Source organism: Pteropus medius, unplaced genomic scaffold (assembly GCF_902729225.1).
Source record: "Pteropus medius unplaced genomic scaffold, Ma_sr-lr_union100, whole genome shotgun sequence".
Lineage (NCBI taxonomy): Eukaryota > Metazoa > Chordata > Mammalia > Chiroptera > Pteropodidae > Pteropus > Pteropus medius.
In genome coordinates this window covers 7,928,637-7,952,413 of record NW_024344253.1, presented here as the reverse complement: position 1 = coordinate 7,952,413, position 23,777 = coordinate 7,928,637, and the positions used below count along the sequence as shown (strand labels likewise).

The window sequence follows — 23,777 nt, the reverse complement described above, 5'->3', positions numbered from 1 at the left end:
ACTGATCACACCTGAAGCACTTAATTGGGAGTCTAGAGCGGATGCAGTGATTTGGGGAGAATTTCCATTAATGCTGAATTTAGAGAATTCGAAATAATTGTGTATATCTGGAAGTGGAGTCGAAGCTGGGGGCAACGTTGGAGCTGTGGTTAGAGAAATGAAGAGCCCAGATCTGGGTGATGCTTACATACCGAAAACTAGTTTAGATTTTGTCTTTTAGGAAACAAGAAGTATGGCAAAGTTTCGCATGAGGAAAATGGTTTAATTTATACGTTAGAGAGATGGGAAAAGAAAGGAGGGTGACCCAGGCAGAGAAACAGCATATGCAGAGGCAAGAAATACCACTATATGTTGGACAAACGACATGACGTATGATCCCTACAGCAGAAGAGTTACAAGAAGGTAAGGACCCTGCGAGGTCATCCAAGGCCAGGTCAAAACGCCCAGTGTCCTTCCTGGCCGAGGAAGCCGAACTCGATCCTAATAGCTTTGGGGAGTTGTCGAAGGATTTTAAAAAGGGAAAGTAGGGTCTGACAACGATTTTAGACGGCTTCCTCCTTTGGGATTGAGAGAAGAATTGACAGGGCCAGCCTGGATTTGGGAGGGAAGAGAATAAGGCTGAGAATGGAGCTTTGGCCAACACGCACACTACAGGGAGGAAGAACTGAGATGATGCTGTCACAGGGGTGGGAGAGTAGCTCAGGGACAAAGGTGATGAAGAAGCCGAGAGAGAGTGTTCCAGAAGGTGGCAGGGTCAGCAGCGAGCTGGGCCACGCAGAGGTCTGATCAGACAAGGACAGCAGCTGGCATGGGTATTGAGGAGTGGCAAAATGACAAGGGTCAAATCAGTAGAGAGAAGAGGAGCCTGCCTGAAAAAGTAAAAAAGCAATTTAAAAAATTCCATTTTGTGGCATTTTTTTAGGTAAAGAAAGATGGGTCGTTTTATCATTCCATTGAGCCAGAAACAAGGGCAGGTCGAGGAACAGCATTTGAGGGATAGATAATTTTTTCCTTACCAGCCTCACCTCCATTTTCTCCTGGTGAAAGAGGTGGTATTTCTGACTTACGCCCTTAGCATAGTCAGAAGTTTCCCAGCTACATGATAAGGGCCTTTGCTGTTCTTTCTACCACTTGATGTACCGCCATCCAGAATAATTCTATATTGTCTTGAATGATAAATCATAGGAGAATATGCAGAAAAATGATAAAAACAAGTTACTTGTTTTGCTCCTTTCTCGAAAGGGTGGGAAAAGATACTTCAAAATAATCCTTCCCAATTGTGACTTCTCATTTGTCAGCACATCAGAAGCAACAAAAGCAAAAATAACAAAAACATGATTTGACTAATTGGAAAGCTGCATGATTTAGATTCTGTGTCTTTCTTTAAATTTTTCTGAAATCTGATAACAGCTTTTTGAGCACCTTCAGAAATATCTACGGGCAGACAGTTGAGATAAGCCATTTGTTTTTGTGAGGATTCAAAAGAGAACTATATTGTAGAAAACAGATAAAATTGGACTTGAGTTGGAGAAATAATTCTCTGACCAGTAGTTATTTAAACAGATTGGACTATGGGCTCCAGTTTCGACTGTTTCTCAAGATAAATATGCATGTAGTAACCAGGACAGGCATTTTCAGAAGTTGCTGCAAAGTTGGTGTTATAATGACATCTTTGGAAGTGTGAGAGTACAGATGAGATCTAAATGTTTCTCAGTTTTTTCTCATAATTTCTCTAATCTTTCTGGCAATAAAAAAAAAAGGAAAGGAAAAACTCTTCAGGAGTATAAAATGTTATTGAATTTGTAGCAGTTGTCATGGTTACCTGCATAGTTTCATTGCTTTATTAATGTGTAATTCCCTTTATTTCTGGAAATATCATTATAGTGAAACATAATAGTCTGCAGCCTCTTAGTGAGTTTCATCGTGTATCTCAGAGACTCTGACAGTGGCCTTGATGAATGTGTGTGTGGTTTCTGGGCCACCTGTGTGCTGTTGATCCAGTAACTAGGACATCATTGTTTAGGAAAAGACAACTTGAAGTTAATGGCTCTTGAGAATCCCAAAAAACTTCCTTAAAGAAAAGTGCTTATTTTTTCCTAGAGAAGAATGATCCAGAGCTGAGTCTTTTTCTAACTAAAATAATTTAGGTTTTCTGCCATTAAATTTTTAAAAAGGAATTATTATTACTTGCTAAACTCATTCTGATCAATTCTTTTAAGAATAATTTTTCCTAAATTTGGTTTTTTGTATCATAAAAAGATTTTTGTGAGACACTGTTAATAGAGATTTTGAGAGTTTTTCTAAGAGTGTAATAATACTACTCAAGTTGAAACTAAGTAAAGTTGTTCAATAAATTATCTTTCAGGCTAATAACTAATAACTAATAGATACTTCTAGTGGATCCCCACATTATTTCTCTCCTTCTTGGGGACTCACCAGACTACATTTTCCGGCATCCCTTGCAGTTAGGTCTGACCATAGGACTTTCAGGATGGTGGCATGTGAATGAAAGTTAAAAAATCACTTCCAGGTCTGGCCCATAAGTACCTCCCACTTAATCCTTCCACCCCTTGTTTCCAGGCTGGTCTCTTGGCCTGGCCCTTGAATAACTGGGCAGAGCACAGCCTCACTGCTGACCAGGAACACCTACTGTTATGGAAAAGAGACAGGCCCTTTGAAATATGAGGGTTATGTGCTATATTGGCTTGTGTAGTTACCCTAACATAATTCTTATCTACATTTCTTCTAAGTGGACATATAATCCTTGGGGAAAAGTCCATATTTTTCATCCACAAGTTTTTCCTGTAACTTCTTTCACAGCTCTTAGAAGCAAACTGGCATTGTAAATCCCAGGGCCATTAATCCCAGGGTTCAGTGGTAACTCAGCCATTTGACAAGTGCTAGAGACCTGAATGGCTACAGCAGTAATAGATAATTGAAAAAATATCGTGGAGGTACACGGGGGGAAAAATTTTTAAATCATTTCTAAAATTAAAAAATAAATTTAAAAAAATAAAGAGGAAAAAAAATTTTTTTTTTAAATTATAGACCTTTGTGACTTATGTGCACAGGGAACCAAAAGAAATGGAATTAACTTTTCTGGATACTTCTATGTGCCAAGTTCAGTGTCCACTCCTCTAACATACATTATTTATTCTCTATAATTAACCTTCTAGGAAACTTTATTATTCTCATTTTACAGAGTTTTAAAGCGCTACATAGTTTTAATAACTTCTTCATAGCTAGGTTATAGCAAGGGAAGATTCAAATAAAAGTTTGCCTGGAACCACATCCAGCCAAACTTTCTACTTCGGTGCTTTTCGTGATACACTCTCAGTGAATTAACATCAGTTGATCATCATGCTCCAAGACAGAATGATATGATAGCTAGTAATAATTGGAAACATATGCACAGAACATTTGATTATCTGTGATGTTGAGAATAGAAACTCTCATTAGAGTTTTAGAAAATTATAATACCGACTTTGTTGAGTTTTACCTTTTATCTTAATTAAGATATCAGAACAGCTGTTGTCACAGATACCAAAATCAAAGGCGTTGAAAACTGATGGTCTGGAGGTTGGCAGGCCGGCTCTTCCTCATGAGGTCAAGTAGGGCCCCAGGCTCTTTCATCTGGTTGCTTCGGGATCCTCCTGGGTTGTTCTTCATCTACATGGTGGCAGATGGTTTATTGCATCACATCGGCGTTTAAGCCATTAAGCAGAGGGTACAGATAAAAGCATAACCCAGAAATTGCACACATCACCCTTACTCGAAAAGTTGCATAGTTTTGTGGCCACCTGCAAGAGAGTCAGAATATGTCATCTTTAAATGCTTAGCCTTGTGCCAATATACTTGTATTCTTATAGAAGAAGAGGACAAGAGATATCGTGGGACAGATATCAGCCTTTGCCACAACTTCTTTTTCTTCCCATTTTTGATAAGTATTATAATGAGAAAGACCCAAAACAGCAGTAGCAGAAAAGGGAAGAAAATGAATCAAGGAAACTAAGCAATTCAGAAATTAAGTATCTCCTTTCTCCTTAATCTCTTCCAGCACATATGCTAAAAGAATTGAGAATTAGTGCCTTACTCTAAATTGCCTGAAAGTAGGCCGTAACTATTAAATCAAGCATTCTCTGAATAAAATTATTGTAACAAATTGAGGACATAGGAACAAAGATTAGATATTAAATCATATTACATAATTAGAATTTCATTAGATTTGATACGTGGTTAAATTATAAAACAAAACCTCATCCGGTAGAGATATTTACTGAGGTCTATATAAGTATAATAATAAGATGCCTGGAGTTTGCTTTAAAATACTACAGGAAAAAAATGAGAGAGGGGTTGATGAATAGATAAAATTAGATTGGGAAAATGTTCTGAATTGTTAAAACTGGATGAAACTAGATGATAGGTACATGTGAAATACTCCATACCATAATAAAAAACTAAATAAATACTTGTTCCAGAAACAAACAGCAATTTTTGGCAGTGCCCTGATGTTCATATGAGTTCATTTCTGGACTCCAGTTAAATGCATTCTTACATTTCCAAGTGTATTGTTATTTATTCTACATGCATACAACTGGAAAAACTAATTTCATCTAAAGAATTCATTAATAATTTCCTTTTGAGCCAATTAGACAAAATTTTGGTGAGTGCCTGCTGCATGTAGCGATGCAAAATATGCAAAAATGAGTCAGATAAGGCTCCTGACCACAAGACTTAAAGTCTAATCAGGTAGATAAGATGGTCTCTCAAATAAATCTAATTTAAGAGACGTATACAAAAAGGCTTAATTGTTAGGAAATCACATCAGATTGGAAGGATCAGAAAGTTTCCTGCATCAGATATCATAAGCTTTAAAGAAAGGGTAGGCTTTTGACAGTGGGGAGAGTAGTCTGGGCAAGGGCCCACCAAGAGAAAGGCTCCAAACCAGGGAATATGAGATGGTTTCCTGGTGACAGGAATGGGAGATATGCATTTGACTGTATCCGAATGTCCCATTGAAGGAAATTGGGGAGTAAAGAGGATCTGAATGAGAAATTCATACTCTCTACAGGGACATGTTATTTTTGAGACACTGGTGAGACTCAAGATGAGGTGTCCATCTCCTGATACGGTGGTGTTGGAGCACAGAGGGAAAATGGAATGGGTAGTCAGCGGAATGAATTGATAGTTGAATCTGTAGTTAGATGGTGAGCTTACTACTGAAGAAAATAAAGATTTTGTTTTAAGCCAGTTTTATCAGAGTAGAGGTTGGAAGTTATGACATCATTGTAAAAATGAATGGTTTCAGTTGACGTGAAAGACAGTGTGAGTCTCTGGTGTGACAAAGGCCGTATTCCTCTCTTACCCGCTCCACTGAATTCTCAGCACTCCTTACTCTCACAGAGCCCACTTATCTCTATTTAATCTCTCCTCTCTCCTTCAGACTAAGCTTCTCCAAAGAGTTGTCTGCACAGAATGTCTCCACTACCCGAATTTCGTTCACTCATTAACCCAGCTGAATCAGAATCCTGCTTTATCCGTCCACTGAAACTGTGTTCAGTTTAACATGGATGGTTCACGGTGACTTCCATGTTGACCAGTTCACTCGACACTTTTTACTCCTCTCTTCTCTTGACTTTGAGCAATATTCGATCGAACTAGCCACTTCTCCTTTTTGGAATTCTTTCTTCTTGGCCTGTGCTCTTCGCCTGGCTGCTGTTTCTCATTTTCTTCACAGACTCTCCCTCTCCTGAACCTTTGCATTTTGTGGTAAAAGCTGGGCTTTCTTTTCTTCCTACAGTCTCTCCTGGAGGAGATTTTCTTATTCTGTGGTTTCTCCTAACAAAAGTCAACAAAGCTCTCGCATTTATATCTCATTTGAGTTCTGGACCTACCTAATACCTCCGCTAGGATTCCTCACAGATATTTCATGTGCAGCACATTCAAAACTGCAATTTGGACTCCCGCCTCCCTCCCTGTTCTCCGTCTCAGTAAATATCACCACCATCCACCTTGCCGCTCAGGCTCATAAAGTGAACCATTTCATTTGCAAAAGGTCCACAGGACAATTCCACTAGGAAGCCCGAGCAAATATCGCTTCATTATGAAATGTCCTTTGATCCCTAGACTTTTCCCTAAAGTAGCTGAAGTGCGTAAGCTGTAAAAATAAAGCTTTCCCACATAACTTCATTGTAACACAGCAGTTTGATTTAGTGCTAGCTGGAAATTTAAATTTGCGGTTGGCTTTAAGCTATGTATTTTAAAGGATTTTGTGGTCTGCTTGTCCTGAGCAGGCTCTCTGAGCCTGAGCACACTTGGTTACAGTCAGGACTGGCCCCAGGGAGTTCCTTAAGTAGAGGGGACCCCACAGATCATCGAAGAGATGCAGATGCCACTCTTCTTTCCACTGGTTTAGAAGTCCACACAGCTCATGGACCTCTCCGCTGCCCCTTATTTTACCGAGAGTGGTAAAAAAACATTAACCCTAATTCGCCTCTTTGGAACTCAGGACACTTTCCTTTCTACCCTACTAGATCTCAAGAGGATGGAATTAAAGCGGGCTTGCGTTTTATCCATGTCTTCGTTCTCAGAGGAAAGGCACAATGATTTTTGGTAGAAAGAGAATCTGCCTCTAGTTCCACCTTAGGAACTAGCAAGTTAGTTGTAAATCTAATTAGTAGATTCTCTCTCACCTCTTTCCTGTACCCCGCCCCACACACAACACACCACAATAACTAACGCTACTTGAATATTTACTCTGCGCCACTGTCCTAACGCTCTGCATGAACTCATCCAATCCTCATAACAGCCGGAGTCAGTTGTTATTATCATCAGTATTTAGCAGATGAAGAAGCTGAGGCATAAGAAGTTAAATAAATTGCTCAAAGACACTCAGGATTTAAATTCAGGTTATTCAATTCCAGTTTTCACTCTCTTAACCACTCAGTTATACCTAGTTACCCAGAAACTACCTCTGAATTACTTTTTCCCCTCATTCATATTGAGTCATGGATGTAAGATGTACCATCAACTTAATTTGATAACAGCTTTGAGGAATAAAATAAGCACCAAATCAAGTATAGTCATAGTAGGGCTATCTTTCAAAATTCTAGCCAATGTTTTCTCCTTCTTGTTCCTCAAGTATTTTTTGTTTGTTTGTTTGTTTGTTTAACCCCATATTCCTTAGGCTTTTAGCTTCAGGGACAAACTAATTGCACAAAACAAAGAGGCACATTCTTGGATGTTGACTTCTGAAATTGATTCCATTCGTAAAGGATAGTCAGGAGCCAAGATTGGTTTTTGTTTTGTTTCTTTAATTACAAGACAGAACTTTTTAAAAGATAAATTCAAAAAACATGTCTTCAGGGTTTGCTTTACATATCAAGAGCCAAAGCCTGACAGTTTAGTAGAGTTGGGAAGAATGAAGGGTGATGTGTGAGAAGTTTCTTGACCCATAGGAGATAACATTTTAACTTTGGGCAGTAGAAGAATCTGAAGTTGAAATGCTGAAGGACCCCAAGAAGGTACTTCATGTTCTGATGCCCCTGGAGATGGGAGATGATAGAGATCCCAGAAGCATTTGAGGAACTCCCAAAGTACAGGGGACCTGAGTTTGATTCTAATCATCGTTGGAGGAGAGGCCACACCGAATAGGGAAATCTTGCAGCAACCTGATGGTGGGGCAAAAAGCAGCACAGGCTGGTTGAGATGTCTGGAATACATGAAAAACATTTTAAAATTCCGTGTAGGCCCTGGGAGGGGATCAGAAGGGCCTTGGTGACCTGCAAAAAGGAGGCAGGCCATCAGCAGCTTTGACGCGGATTCCATGTGCTGGAAGCTGAGGAGAGCGGGCAGCACACTAATTTGACTGTGTTTAAATTCTGAATTTGACTGTGAAATAACTGAACATGATTGAGTTTCCCTGGAAGTGGCTGTAGTTTAAGTAGCAAAGTTACTCAAGGTCACGTAGCTAGGGAGGACTGCAGCCAGGAGTCTAGCCCAGGCAGCCTGACTGCACAGCCCACTCTCTGAACCGCCATCTGTGCTGAATCATTCTCTACCATCTCCACGTTTCCCACAACTAAATGGAATTTAGTTAAATTACACTATACAAAGGTAAAGGGTGACGGTGAGGTGTACCCTTTTTAAATTACCTAAGTTAAATTACACTATACAAAGGTAAAGGGTGACGGTGAGGTGTACCCTTTGTTAAATTACACTATACAAAGGTAAAGGGTGACGGTGAGGTGTACCCTTTGACTCTACACATCGATTTTAAGATGCATATGCATTTCAGTAACACTAAAACATCTTCGACTGCATATATTCTCTCCATCTGCCACCACCTAATCCATGTCTTACCTGGATGATTGCAAATGCCTCCAAATTGGAGAGATTAGCCTTTCCCTGTATAATTAGGACCAAGAGAACTAGGACCAATGAATAGAAGCTTTAAAGAGACAGAATTACATGAAGAATCAGAGAGAACTTCCTCATAGCCTCAGATATCCCAAGATAGAAGGAGCCTCCTTGGGTGGTACCAAATACCACATCCTTTGACTTCTTAAGGGACTACTAAGACAGGACCTTATGGAGGGGAATTCAGTAGAGAACATATGGCTGCATGGTGCAGCTTTTAAGGTCTCTTCCAACTTTGAAATCCTGTCATTTTAGGATGGAGGTTATAAATGCCAGATTGCTGTGTGTTTAAAGCATGGGAAAAGAGGACATGGAAGCAATGGGCATAGACTAGATTTTTGGAGATGGTTACCACTGAGGGAAACAGAGCTTTATTGTATGATAAGGTAAAACCGAGGGAAGATTTTAACACTGGGAAGAACTGAGCAGATTTGTATGTAGAAGGTAAGGAAGGGATTGGTAAAAAAGGAAAAATTTAAAGTTCTATTCCTGTATCCATTGCTACATAACATTCTACCCTCAAACTTGGTTTCTTTAAATAACTACCATTGTACTATCTCAGGCTTTTGTAGGTCTGGAATTGAGGCTGGGTGATTTTTCTGTTCACATGGTATCAACAGAGATCACTCAGTGGTCTTCAGCTGGCATGGCTTTATGTCTTGGTGGAGATGGCTGGGGAGCTGTGTTCAGCTGGGGCTGTTGATCAGGGCACCAACGTATGGCCTCATCAGCCCCTCAGGGAAGTGTAGCTTCTCACACGTTGGCTCATAGCCACCAGAGAAGTGTTTCAGGAGGTCCAGGCAAAACCATGAGACTTCGTAAGACCTAGCCTCAGAAGTGGAAGCAGCACTTTCATTTAATCCTACTGGTCAGTCAAGTCCCTAAAGCTAGATTCAAGAAGAAAGGAACTTGGTGTCACCTCTCAATGAGAGGATTAGCAAAGAATTTGCAGCTATGTTTGATCTCCCATAGAGACAATTGAGGGAACAAGATTCTGAAGGAAGTAAGGAGCCTAAGTTGAGAGCAAAGATAAAAGGATTATCCTTAGAATGGTGGAGAAACTTGTCTGCCATAGAGATAAGAACAAAGAGAAAGAGTTCTGGGGAGTGGTGATAGAAATTTTGAGATGACAACGAGAGAAAGTGGAAGGAGTTATTTTCAGAGAGTTCAAGTAATTTGAGGCTATCTAGTGGAAGGGTGGAAATTGTACCCACCCACCGTCCGTATATTTTACCTCCAAGTGTTTCTTCATTCTGATAATAGTATATCTTCACCCCAGTGGCATCTAGGGCTGTGGGGAAGCTAAACTGGTCTCCTGGAAAATGAACCCAACGGTGGCCTCATTCTCAATCCACACTTAAGGGATTGAGCAGAACAACCATGAACGGAGGTTGAGTCTCAAAACACGAAATCCGCTTTCTGCAAATTATCTGGATAATCTCTTCCAAGCCTCTTCTGGATAAAAGACAGAGGGTGACATTGGCAGGTTTTCAAAGCTGCAGTGGTCATGGCTTGACTTATGGTTTGCACAGAGCCTTTGGTTAGGGTCGATTGACACAGGTCTACCTTTGTATATCCTTTTAATAAGTATCTTTAGAATTTTTCTAATTAATTTTAAAGGACTGTTTCTCTTTGGCATTGTGTCTCATTCTTTTCACATTATAAATTCCGGCGATAAGTGATGGCTGCATGAATACATTACCTTCGCTCTATCAGTGTTTTCTGTTGTTGATGTGAAGTGCACAAATTGGATTTCTTTCAGTATAGCTGAATTTGGAATGTGACATTTTGCCAAGTCAGAATCTCACTTGCCCAAACAACACACGTGGATTTTGCAGTTGTTTTCTTTATAAAGTAGTATGTCTGCGGTGCCATTGATTAGTGTAATATTGCATTTAATGTGCTGTTGCAATACCCTTGGACATGCATGAGTTCTTCCAGCCAGCAGTCAACAATTCCCCAAACTAAAATTTTTAAAAAAATACAGATTGCAGAGTGAAAAAAAAAAAAAGCTTCAACGTGAGAATTTATGGATAGCAAAAGTGCTTGAGGAATCAATCTTTTTAATGGACTTGCCAATGGAAACACAGTGTAATTGTTATATAATTTCATTCCTCTAAATCATTCGTTATTGTCTGTATCTATAGATTTATTAAATCTGAGTTTTTTGATGACCCAGCGATCTATGTTGTCCCACTACTTCTCTTTTTATTTTTAAATTTTCATTTGCCCGAGTGTTGGTATAAGTTGTATTATCAGATCCAAACGTCAGTGAAGGCTGACATAGCCACATGTGTGACATGGCTCAAGCTGCAAAAATTAAAATCGAATTCTTCACTGTCTGTTGTAAATAGCTAGCAGGCAACTTTTCTCAATGCAGTGCTGATGTAACTCTAGCATGGGGTCATTCTGGACCTATTTTAAGTGATCACTTCTTTTTTCAGTCTTTAACCATCCTATTTTTCCTGTTTCAAAAATCTGGAATCGTTTTTCTAGATCAATTAACTGATGTAAAATGTAACTGAATAAAAATATTCTTGATATAATTTATTCAGCTTTGTAAATGAAGACGCTACCGCTCCTGCAGCCTGCACGCAGAAGTCCTAAATCCACTCTCCTTTATTTCAGATTCCAGGGGTATTGTTGTTTTCAAACATCTGTTTGAAAAGAGAAACATAGATGAATTTTTGTTTTTTTAGTGTAAACCTACCTTAACCTTAGAGCAGATTTAAAATATAGAAAATAACATTTCTCCTTTTAATCCCCTAAAATTTTTAAGATCCTCGGGAAAGCAAAAGTATCAAAACAAAACAAAAAGCATGGTGCTTATTAATGGAAAGGAAATGTTTCTGTAACCAAGCTTTATGAGTCAGCATTTTGATATAAATAATTTACAGCTATACTCAGTAGATCATTAAGTTTAAGCATGCAGAAAACCATTTTATGGTCTTTGCTAATAGTGCTAATAGAGGCCAATTCAAATGAGCTAGGCCACTGATCTTTACATGCCTTCAGGTCCAACTGGTGTTGATGTTTACAGTTGTGATAAAGAAGAGGATATTGCTCTTATATTTTGATGTTTTTAGATCTGGATATTTTTGTATGCATTCTGTAAAATAAATGTCAATTAATATTGACAATTAACAATTAAGTTAGGGGACAGTATCTCTGTAGTGGGTGGTTGTCTGTGTTTAAAAACCATATGCCCAGGGGTCAGGGTTCACGATGACATAAGTAGTATAAGCTCAGGGGGCGTTGGGGGGAGCACCTCCTGACTCAATATGAGTCATGTGGTGTAAAGGTTGTAGAGAAACAAGGGGGGGGAACCGCCACTAGCTGCCAGATTCACTTCTTTTGTGAAGAATGCAAGTTTTTTCTTTTCTTTTTTTGCCCAAGTCGCAACAACCTAAGACTTAGATTCCATCCCGTGACTGTCCTTTCCCTAAAACCACCAGATAGAATACCTCCTATGTCCCAATTATACAGCCCTCTCGTGTTTTTCTGGTGTTTGTTTTCCCATAGTTGCAAATAAAAAGTGTATTTTTAGTTTCAGAATTTTCCTTTCCATTAAAAAAAATCCCTGAAGACTTGTGGCACCACTGTTATTTCCGTTAATGTCATCGCTTCCATAGCAGCAAGCTGAGACTGGGTATGAGACTGAGTTTACGAAAAGCAGTTATCTAAGTGAGCATTATAGCTACAGGTAGCGAAGATTCAATTTAGATTTCTTATAGCCATTACACCACACACACACACACACAAACGCACACGTGCACGTGCACACACACACACCTTCCAATTTGTGTTATAAACACAGTGTAATCGGCTAGGCTCTCCTGGCATGGAGCTGAGCTGTGAATAGTTCTTTGGGGTTTTATACCGGAATGAAAGCTCAGGAAACTCACGTTCTGAGCCATGGACGGTGCATTCTTCCCTGCTCTCAATTCCAAATGGGAGTAGAATATAACATAAATGAGTTTGTACTGATGTTTAATCCTGAGGGTGGATTTAAGAGGTGTGGCGGGGAGGGGAGTGGGGAAGAAGAAGAAACAAAGAAAAGAAATTCCCAGGTTTTCACAGCTCATTTTAAGCATAACCTTAACCATATTTATTCTGACTAGAAGGTTTTTTCCTCTCAGAATGTCAGTGGATAGAGGCATGCCTTTAATTTAGGACATTTCAGATTTACTTTGCCATCTTCTAGGTCAGAGACTTAAGTGGCCGTGCTATAGAGAAATAAAAAGGTCTGTATGAATGATAATTTCTAATTAGATCTGACTCGGTATAAAATGAGACGAGAATGACATCTAGAGAAAGCATGCTAGGGAATGCACTGCCGAGTTTTTATCTTCAGATGAATAGGGTTGGTCTTCTCAAATGTTTGAATGTGGCTTGGCATTACCAGTTTTCTCTGAAAAACGAATTCCAAAATCTTGCTGATGGACCTGATCCATATTCAGTTGTGCAGATAAAAGCTAGCTAGGAAATAAAATCAATATTTTCCTGCAGCATTTTCAAGCAACATTCTTTATTATAATAATCCAATTCGGCAACTTTTGGCCACGGAACTCTGTAGCCATTGTACAGAAACATGAGCAAAACAGGAGCATAGGCCTCTTCCTCCCTTGCTGCTGAGAGTTTATGTTGCATGTAGAACATAGCCATGAATCCACTGCAGAATAGATGAATACAAATAGAAGAAGCAAAGCGACACACATGCATCCAACCGTGTTATATAATCGGGGGCAGGAAGGATCAGTGATGCAAGGTCTTGTTAGACGTACAAGGCTTAATCCTTATGAGACTTTTGGAGAAATGGAAGGCTATCGTTTAGCGATAAGGAAGAATAATGTGCTTCCAATACATCCAGCAAAATAGTGACATCGTAAAATTGAACAACACTGCAGAAATTAAAAATTAAACTCCTCATATTTATACTGCCTGACAGCAAGCCCATAAAACTGTCTAATCTCACATGCACCAATCAAAAGCCTTTCTAAACCATTTTAGATCTTTCCCTAACTATTCTAAAATTCAGTTTCTTTATCTGGAGCATGATCACCTAGAATCCTTAAAAAAAAAAACAAAACAAAACAAACCTTCCATGTTATAATTCAGGAAAATTGTGACAGCCAACAGAAGTCAAGGTGGTGGAGCTCTCAGGGAGCTGAAGAAAGAGAGTCTGTGGGAGGAGGGGAGGGACAAGCACCACCAAGGGTCACACACTGCTGATGCAGATGATACTGATACGGCAGGCCAGCCCCAGAGGAGAAGGTGCAGAGGGACCGTGTCCTCCAGAGCCTAGCGTGGCAGGGCACCTGAGCCTCTCTCTGCACTTGGATAACTCTGTGTTAGTCTGGAGATTTGAAACCACTCCTCCCCGTCACTGATGCTGTAATGAAGAAAATGCAGCTCTTGCTTTGACCATTTAACAAGAAGCAACTGTATATAGTTCTGATCCATTTACTAAGTACTGAATTTATTAAGCATCTATTTTTTGTGCATATTGAATGGGATCCTAAAATTATAGTCCCCCCTTATTTCATTGTGGTGAGCAGACTAATGGCCCCAAAGGAGTCTGTGTCCTCCTCCTTGTAGCCTGTGACTGTGTTATGTTTCACGGCAGAGGCGGAGTTAAGATTGTAGATGGAAGCAGCTAACTTTAAGGTGAGGAGATTATCCAAGCGATCACAAGGGTCCCTAAAATGTGGAAGAGGAAAGTAGAAGAGACACCATCAGATAGGTGTGGTGTAAGCAAGACTTGTCCAGCCGTTGCTAGCCCTGAAGATGGATGAAGGAGCCACTAGCCAAAGAATACGGGGCCCCTGGAGAAGGCAGGAACATGGATTCTCCCCTAGAGCATTTGGGAGGACGCAGCCTGACAGCATCTTGATTTTAATTGTAAGATGATAAAGTTACGTTGTTTTATGACAGCACATTGGTGGGAATTTGTTAGAGCGGCCACAGAAAACTAATACAATCATACTGTTGGTTTCCTTTAAATAGTGTCAGAAATCACCAAGTTCGTTTGCTTATTTTCTTTTGATCACTTCACGCTCAAGCACATGGAGGTGCCAGGATGGCAGGGCCTTGACCATGTGTTCATTGCTTTATCCCAGGACCTGGGAGCAGAACTGGGAATACACTGGTGCTCAGTACATGCTTCCTAAGTGTCAAGTGAATAAATGTATGTGAATAAATGATTAGAAATTCTTCTCTCTGGAGCTTCTGCAAGACAGATTTGTAGGAAATAACTAAGGGAAAATGAAGAGTAGTGAGACCCACAGGGTGAATAGATATAAAGAGTATGGTAAAGTTTCAGAAAATATCAAAGCAATTAGGATTTAAACCTTTTGTGCCCTTGAAAGGTCCCTGTGATACAGAAGAATGCAGGACTGTAGAAGTAGCTCTTATACAGGAAGACTGTTCAATCACAGAAGAATGTTAAATTCATTTTTTAGGTTGACTTACCATAGTGCCACAAATCAGTTTTTATCAGGAGACAATAAAGAATGAAATTAACCTATAGCAGTAAATATACTGAGAAAACTGGACATCGCAGAGAAACTGGGTAGAGCATTTATTGTGAACTAAAATCAATATGGCAGAAATGTATATCCTGCTAAGGCCTTCACTGCTTTTGCCTGTAAATATTAACAGACAGTTTTCCACATCTATTACATTACAAAAAATAAAAACCTTAAATTTCAAAACTCTCACAAAATAAAAGCCAAGGTGTTTTGTGTATTTTTCTTTGTCATTCATTTTCTTCATCGCTGGTTTGCAGGCACATTTTTAACACTATCTTTATTTGCTTTTTGATACGTCACTCATTAACAAATATTAATTAAGCATTTTGCACTTATTAATTTATTTAATTCTACCTGTGAGGCAGTTACCATATATTCCCATTTTTATGGAGGAGGAAACTGAGTCTTTTTGAAAGTTAAGTGACTTGCGTAAGGCCATGCAGTGAGTTAGTGGTGGAGTGTGGATTTAAGCCCAGGCAATTTAACTCCAGCATCCACTTTCTTATCTGCCCCCTCTTCCACACCTCCCTCCAGACACTGGGCTGGGTCCTGGGGTAGACTGGAAGTACATCAGACGTCGTCCCTGGCCTCATGAGGCTTACACTCTCGTGGGACAGACATAAATATTTATGGTGACCAGTGCTATGAAGGAGACAGAGTATAGGTCACTGAGAATGAATACTGAGTGACTAATCCAATTCTGGGAGCACCAGAGGCCAGCCACATTGCAGGTCTCCTATTTATACTCCACACCAAGAGCTAAGGAATATATATATTTTTTCTTTTTTTAAAAATTTTTAGGCAAGGCAACCCTTGGTTGACCTCACAGATTGCAAGGACCTTGTCAGCTTACAATCCCTTATTTTTTATTTTTATTTTTTTATTTTTTACGCCTACAGTACCTGGTATTCCTAGGTGGTCTCCAATCCAAGTACTAACCAGGCCTGACCCTGCTTAGCTTCTGAGATCAGAGAGGATCAGGCTTGTTCAGGGTAGCATGGCCGTAGACAAGCTAAGGAATATTTGTACGTGAACATGTATTTGTAAGTGCCTCGTACGTGAAAATCGAGGTGGAGGCTGATGAAATGTTATCTGAATGATTTTTTTAAAATTCCAACAATAAGTTAATTTCTACCTTTTTTTTTCGTACTTACACATAGTATGACACCTGCTCTGAAAGTCCTTTGTCTAGCCCAGGGTTTTTCAGCCTCAGCAGTATCGAGTATTTGGGCCAGATAATTCTTTGTTGTGGAAGAAGGGATGCACTGTGGGTGTTTAGCAACATCCGTGGCCTCCTTCCACTGGTAACAATTTCTCCCCTCTCCCGAGTTAGACAACAAAAATGTCTGCAGACATTGCCGAATATCCACTGAAGAACAAGATCTCTCTGGTTTGAGTAGCACTGGTAACTCACCAATAACTCAAATTCCACCTGTCCTTGAAAACCAACTATCTTGGCTAGTGCATCTGCCTCATGTTCCTCTCCGCATTCTCTTCTCAGCAGCACTGCAGTCTTTGAAGCTCAGCAGTTACATTTCCTGAATTCAGCCAACCCCCGCTCCCCCGACCCCACCTGCAGCCAGGCAGAAGTACATCCCCAGAAGGAGATGGGTCAGCCCTCAGCTCCCCATTGTTCTGCACAAGGCTTGATTTGGTTGGGTTTTCCACCTCACTGTGCCCCACAACGTCTCCCTTCTGCATTCTTGAACTCTGAAGATGCTCATGTTTTGAGGCTCAAGAGCAAAGAAAACAAGAACACTGAGCTTAACAGAGCGTATGGAAGGAAGAAAAGGTCAGGGTGAAAAGAAGCTTTCTAGAGTTAGAGACTGGTTGAGAACATGGACGTGAACAGGGTGAGGCCATTCCAAAAGACGGCTTCCCGACATGTAGTTACACCTATGCAGGCCTTAAAACCACAAAATGAAAACGTGGCACCGTACGGTGCTGTGCTTCTGCAGAGAAAGGCAAGATGTGTGAGTGAGGAAGAGCTTTACGTGTGTGTCTGAGACAGGAGGGCTCTTGAGTTTAGCTCCTATTCAGACCAAAACTTAGAAGCTCCTTTCTGTGCAGTACCAGCATGGAAAGCAGTCAAAGAATAGAAATCACAGTAAATTTTAAAGATATATGTGCCCACGGCATAACATCTGGTCTCATAAAATGGCAACTCAAGAAAGCTTAAAGACTTTGTGCTTTTAAGCCAAGAAAGGCAGACTTAACCTGTAAAGCCTATGTTCTGTATGGGAGATGGGGCAGAGGGGAAGAAATGGAACCACAAAAAAGCCTTGTGACCCTAAATCTTAAATATTGGAATGGATCCCTAAATAGCCCCTCCAGATTCCAAGTTGTGCCTACAGCTTTTGATTTTTTTTTTTGTACCGAAATGACAGCAAAGGTAGTTCTTTTTTTTTTTCATGTGTTAAATATTCTATTACAGTACCATTTTAAATATAGTTGTATGTGTTTAGTTACATCGTGGCTCTGTGTTATTAACAAACGTACAGATAGTTGTTGTGGCCTATTAAATGCCAGTTACTGTGCCTGGAGATGAAAAGATAAATAAAGACTCCCGTTGCTGACTCCAAGGACCTTACAGTCTACTGGGCAAGAAGATGAGGAAACTAACAGTCACGTGTAAGTTTGTAAGTGTCTTGAGAGAGTGTGGGATAGCCTAAGTGAGGGGCAGCTTCTCACACGAACATGGAGGTCAGGGGAAGAGAACAGGTATCTGGAAAGTTCTTTCTGAGAAGACAGAAATCTACAAGAATAATTTAAAAATAACAAATATTATAGGATTTAGTTGATTTGAGATTTTAAACAAGTCTATTTTGAGACTTCTTATGGCTTCCCACATAAATGATGAAAAATGGACTATAATCAAATAGAAAGTTGGAATCATAGAGAAACATAGATCATTCATGAGTGTTTGAATAATTGCCACGGCACTGAACCAAAGAATAATAAAATATATGGTTGATTTTTCCTATTAAGAGAATTTGCCAAAGCCTAATAAAATACTCTTGATATCTTGCCTCATGAAGTAACTGAAGGGAAATGTCTTCGTGTTTTCCTGTATTTAATGCCACTAATGTATCTTACTGCCAAGACATGCAAATAGTGCCGCCTGGCCTGGATTTGGGGGTGACAGGCTGAGCCTGGAATGCTTGTTTCTCTTAACATGCACTAAAAAAACCCCACTAGACTTGGGATCAGAAAATCTTACTACAAGCCCCACTGTAACACTAGCTGTGGGATTTTAGACAAGCCGCTTCACCGTTCTGAGCCTCAGTTACCTCATGTGTAAGATGGGACTTCACAAGATGGCTGCGAGGGTTCAGTGAAATACAGGTTATTTTTATCCCTCATATCTCTTTACTAATTAGCTATTTGGTAAATGGATCTTCTCGTGCAGCCATACAAGATCATACTTTAACTTAAGCATAACTGCGAAATATTTAATGAGAGGCAAATGGAAGCCTTCTGGTTGCTTCTCACCATCTCATCGCACCTCAGTCTGTCTTTCCTGTGACCGGAATGATCTTTCTGAAACACAGATTGATCATATCAGTCTCTAAGTGATATCCTTTGGTGCCTACTCAGCCCTGTTCAGAGGAAACCCAACACCTTGCTGTTCTGAGGGTGATCTGTGGCCACCTCTCTGGCTGATTTCTTGTGCCCCCAGCCAGGCTATACATGCTCACTCTCTTTCTGCTCCATGTCTTTGCACGTGCTACTCCCTCATATTGGAAGGCCCTTGCTCCTACTTCTTTGCCCTGCAAATGTCTTCCTAGTTCTTCAGTGTTCAGCTCAAGTCTCCAGACCTTCCTATGTGCTTTCCATGGTGTGCCAATACCGACTCCCAGGAAAACTTCTCTCCCTGAAAGTTTATTGTCCTTGTGCTGGTCTGTCTCCCTTGTTGACTCGGACTCCTTGAGGGCAAGGACTAGGGGTCGTTGCACCTTACCTTTGCCTCACACCATTCCCGGAGCATTGTAGGTCCTCAGTAAGTCTTGCTGAATGAATGAATTGATTAATCACTGCAATGAACTAAATGTTTGTGTCCTCATGAATGAGATTGGCACTCTTGTGAAAGAAACCCTAGAGAGCTCTCTCATTCTCTTTCTACCATGTGAGGACCCAATGAGAAAAAGGCTGGCTTTGAGCCAGGAACTGGATCCTCAGTAGACACCAAATCTGCCAGTACCGAATCTTGGACTTCCCAGCCTCCAGAATTGTGAGAAACAACTGTTTGTTGCTTAAGCCACCTAGTCTGATAGTTATTTTGTTTTTGTTATAGCAGCTCTAATGGACTAAGACAATTACTGACATAATTGGCTAATATACATACCAAATGATTAAACCTAAGATAAAAGTAGTATTTATGATGCCAGAATACAAATTCTTCATTCTTCTGACGTTTCCACCCCAAAATGGAAGAAGATATGGGTTATCTGTGAATACGCTACTCATGATTTTACTAAATAATGTTTTGTAACCAGGATTGCTACTTACCTCACTCAGCATCCACTCTCTCTTAACTCGAAAATAATAGACTCTATTTTCACTTGGGCACATGGCCACTAGAAATTAAGCAGACAAACAAATAAAAACTTTTATTTCTCAGTCACCTTTGCAGCTAGATATGACATATGGCTAAGTTCTGGCAAATAAAATGTAAGTGGAACTGTTTTGTGGAACTTCAGGAAGGCTACTTAATAAGAGCTGACTATTCAGAGAGGGGTCCCCCTTTACCTTTCTGCTTTCCTGCTTTCCTTCCTTCCTTCCATCTTTCTTTCCTTCCTTCCTTCCTTCCCTCCCCCTCTCCCTCCTTCTCTCCCTCTTTCCTTCTTTCTTTCTTCCTTCCTTAAAAATGTCATGAGATCTCGGAAACCACCGTGGACAATGAGGTGCCCTTGACAATGAGAGCCACGTGCTAGTATAGCCAGGATATCAAAGTGGAACGATAGAGTCTGTTCTCTGATGATCATATTAATCCTCCTGTGCTACTGCCCTCTGGACTTCTTTGCATGAGAAAGAACTAAGTCAACACTCCAAGGCAGCAGTTAGCAAACTTCTTCTGTAAAGGGCCATATAGCAAACGTTTTAGACTTTGTAGGCCATATAGTCTCTGTCACAGCTGCTTGATTCTGCACTTAGAGTACAAAGGCAACCATGGACAACTCGTAAACAGATAAGTAACTGTGTTCAAATGAAATTTTAATTTACAAAATTCCATGGCAGGCTGGATTGAGTCCGTGGGCTAGAGCTTGCTTGATGCCTGCTCTCAGGTACTGTGATGCTGAGGCTTTTGAGGTGCCTAGCCAAATCTAACCCAAAATAATATATCGAGTTTGGTGAGATGAATCTTTTAACTTGGAAGAGAGAGATTATCAAGATTCTTGTTTAATTTAAAAAAAAAAAATGTTTTCAACAAGGGAGACTATTTCTCCCTTATCCTGGTTTAATAATAGACAAAGTTCTGACACATCTTTTTCTGGATTCTTTTGATTATTATGGTCACCTAAATTAGACAAAGTTTTTCTAGGTTTCCCTCAGTTCTATTATATTCAGTTTGGAGGATTCCAGCAGAATATAAATGGGACAGTCATCGGGCATGTGGACAAGGAGAATGGAGGACAAAAAGTAAGAACTGAAGGAAGAACACCATGCTGAGAGCACCTAAAATATGTTTGAATTATACTGCAAAATGTTCAGGCTGACTGGATGATGGCTTATTGTACTCTGTTACCAGGGAGATTGTACAAGCTGAACTGATGTTTAGCAGCAGGGAAAGAGCTGGTCTTGAAGATTCTTTTCAACAGAGATTTTGCTTAATGTTTTTAGGAGGTCTTGACTTTTCTGGTTTAGCTCATTCTATGAAAGTGGAACAATATTGTACAGACCAGGAATGGTAGATTGATTTCCCCTTACATGCAAACTCCAACCTATGGGAAGTAGATGTCCAGAACTCTGTATTGAGGATTCTGTGGCTGCATCCAGGTTTTAACAGAAATGGTCTGTGCTTCCCTACTAGTATTTTCCCCAGGTGTGTGGGGGCGGGAGAGGAAAGGTCTCAAACAGGTCCTCACCCTTGGTGTAGACGCTGGGAACATGAAAGCTAGAAGGGAGCCATAGCTTAACAGTCTATAACCTATAACCCAGCTCTTTACTTTACAGAGGGCCGTATTAAGGCTCAGGAATAACTCATACGGGCGCTAGTTAGTGGTAAAACCACAATTAGATGTTAACAATGTGTTTTTTCATTGCACACTACTACACATATTTAAGATTTTTTTACACTTTTCACTATTTTTTTATAATTTCTTTCTAACAAAGAACTTGAACCAGCTTATTAGTGAGATCTTCCTTGGTTCCCACAAACACATTTCTAGAGCTCTTATTCCTGGCATTTTACAAGCCTGATCCTTCAAGCCCCACTTGGTTCTATGAGCCCTGATAGCCTTCCAAAAATTGCTCCTTTAGTTGTTGGGTTATGATGATCGGAGTCAGTTTCTATTGCCTGCAATCAAGAATTATGCTTTATATGGAAATTGATCCCAGGAGTGTGTTTCAGGAAAAGACTCAGGAAAATAGGAAGAACTGAGAAATGATTACCTAACCTGATTAAGTAGAATACAGGGAAGTCCTCCTCAATATCCAGAATACGATATCCAGAATGCTCATGGCACCCAGTGGTGAACGAGTTAGTTAAACACACCTGTGCTCTCCTGACATCAACTGCTCATGGAGGTGAGGACAGGGTCTTAGATTCCCACAGCCACAGAAGAACAGAAAGGACATGAGGGACTCAAGACCCCTGAAGTGAGAAATATAATGATGAACTCGAATCCACATGTATATGGTTCAAGGTAAAACAAATATCCAAGAACTTTTGATGGTCATGTAAAAAGACTCTTTTATGTGACCTCAAAACAGAGCTATTTAAAAAAGAAAAACCCATAAAAGTTGGATCCTATGGATTTTTGAATCATAATGTTAGTTGAACTCAACACAGTCTTCAGGTTTCCTCGAATGAAGAAACCAAAGAAATTAGAGCAGTTGGTAAGGGGATCTCAGAATACCTAGAAATTTCTGCCCCCATGGGCCTCCTTTGCACTTGGGTGTGGCTTTTCCTCCTTGTTAAAGACACATCTGCTCCATTACCTGCAGGAGTTCTTGCCTGAGAAAGCCATTTCCCCATCTTTGTTAGAACACCAGAATCTATCTGCTCTTCAAGCCCAAAGCTTTGGAGTGAATTTTAGCCTATGATTTTTAGGTAGCAGAATTTCTTAAGCTCCTACTTCAGAGTAACTTTTATTTATATGAGATTTTGAAGGCCTCCATGAGTGAGGTTCAATGAATCTCTGGTTTAGAACCCTCATAATTTTTCTACTAAAATAAAAGTTTATTGAATTAACAAATCATAGGTACTAAAGTTATACAACCAAAAGCAATGTTTAAATAAATTAATATTCTTAAGTATACTTGGGACTTGCTTTATTAATGTTCATCTTTATTCAATAACAGCTTTATTTTTCTGTTTCTCTTCTTGTTTTTATTATTATTATTTATTTTAAAAGTTATATAACCACATTACCAAAAAAAAAAAAAAAAACAAACAAACAAACCCACAACCCATTATTTCATTATTGTTACCATTTTGGTTTATTTCCTTCTGAGCTTTTTCATTTGCTTTTCCTCCCTAAACATTGTGATACATATAATGCATGTGTAGAGCTTTTTAAATTTAATATATTGTACACACTTTCACCTCTTAGTGTTCTGTAGCCTCCTTTCCGATGGTTGCCTAATATTGAAAAGAATACAGGCATTAAGTTGTGCTTATGAATTATTGAGGGAAGGAACTCCGCTTTATTATACCAAGCTACTGATAGCTATTCGGTTATCATTTGTTGAATTGAATAATTCCTTGCCCATTCTAAGTTTGTAATACTTTAAACACTATTCCAACAAATATTTTTATTGGTATAGCTTTTCACATATTTTTATTTAAGATAGATTCCCACAAGCGGAATTATTCACCATGTGGTATGACCATGTTTATGGCTCAACACATATTGCCAAATTGCTTTCCTTCTGGAAGGGCTGTATCTATTCACAACATCCCCTGCGATGCATGAGATCACCAGTTTCACTACACCCTTGTCAGCACTCATGTAGCAGAAGGAAATACAGCATCTCATTGTGATTTTAGTGTGAACGTTTTCTCATTTGTGTATTTAGCAATTTCATTTTCTCAATGTGAATTCACTTTAGTAATTCGAATGAACTCTAAATAGAGTGAGGATATTAACTTATATTTATGTACTAATAGCATTGCCTCATTTCGATTTTTTCACACCTAGTTGTAGGATTTTTTGGAACACCTTTACTCTCTTTTGAAGAGAAACCTGTTAGCCTTCTGAAAGTCCCCCAAGCTCTGAAAATTTCAACCTTGTGAAAATGCTCCTCTCACCTTGCTTTAGCTGCCAGTATTAACTGACCCAAAGAGAACCACTTATCCATAACTGCTAATCCAGGAAACACTTTAAATTACCTCATTCTACATGCCAGTATTGCTTCCACAGTCCAAAATAGAATAAAATATCATATGTTCCCCATTGTTACTGCCCTTTTCTAACTAAGATATTTGCTTCTCTTTGACCCAATTATCCTGCCCAACTTCCTGTCCTTGAAGCAGGTGTTTGACATATGTCTTTTCACATCTTCTAAACCTATTTCTGATATTTTAAAGGAGGGAGGTGGTCTTCCTTCCTTACCAGAACTTGAGTCTAAACAGAACATAGACCATTCCCACAAAAAGGACATCCT

General features: G+C 39.7%; 1 protein-coding gene and 1 pseudogene across 6 annotated transcripts in view; one reads left to right on the top strand and one right to left on the bottom strand.

Moving 5' to 3' along the window:
* Positions 1-23,777, top strand: part of AIG1 (androgen induced 1) — a 203,621-nt gene that overhangs the window by 94,418 nt on the left and 85,426 nt on the right. Inside the window, exons 5-6 of one of the 6 annotated variants that reach the window (XR_005654265.1) lie at positions 221-402; positions 9,708-10,429. The exons of 3 other annotated variants lie outside the window; for them this stretch is intronic. Coding sequence is in view for 2 of the 3 variants with exons in the window: in XM_039869738.1 (XP_039725672.1) it covers positions 9,708-9,744 (37 nt within the window). In the remaining variant the exon portion in view is untranslated. Of the gene's footprint in view, positions 1-220; positions 2,212-9,707; positions 10,430-23,777 lie in introns of those variants that run through there. 2 more of the 6 variants (XM_039869738.1, XM_039869739.1) reach the window with 2 other exon arrangements.
* On the bottom strand, positions 15,839-15,957 carry LOC120608010 (uncharacterized; annotated as a pseudogene).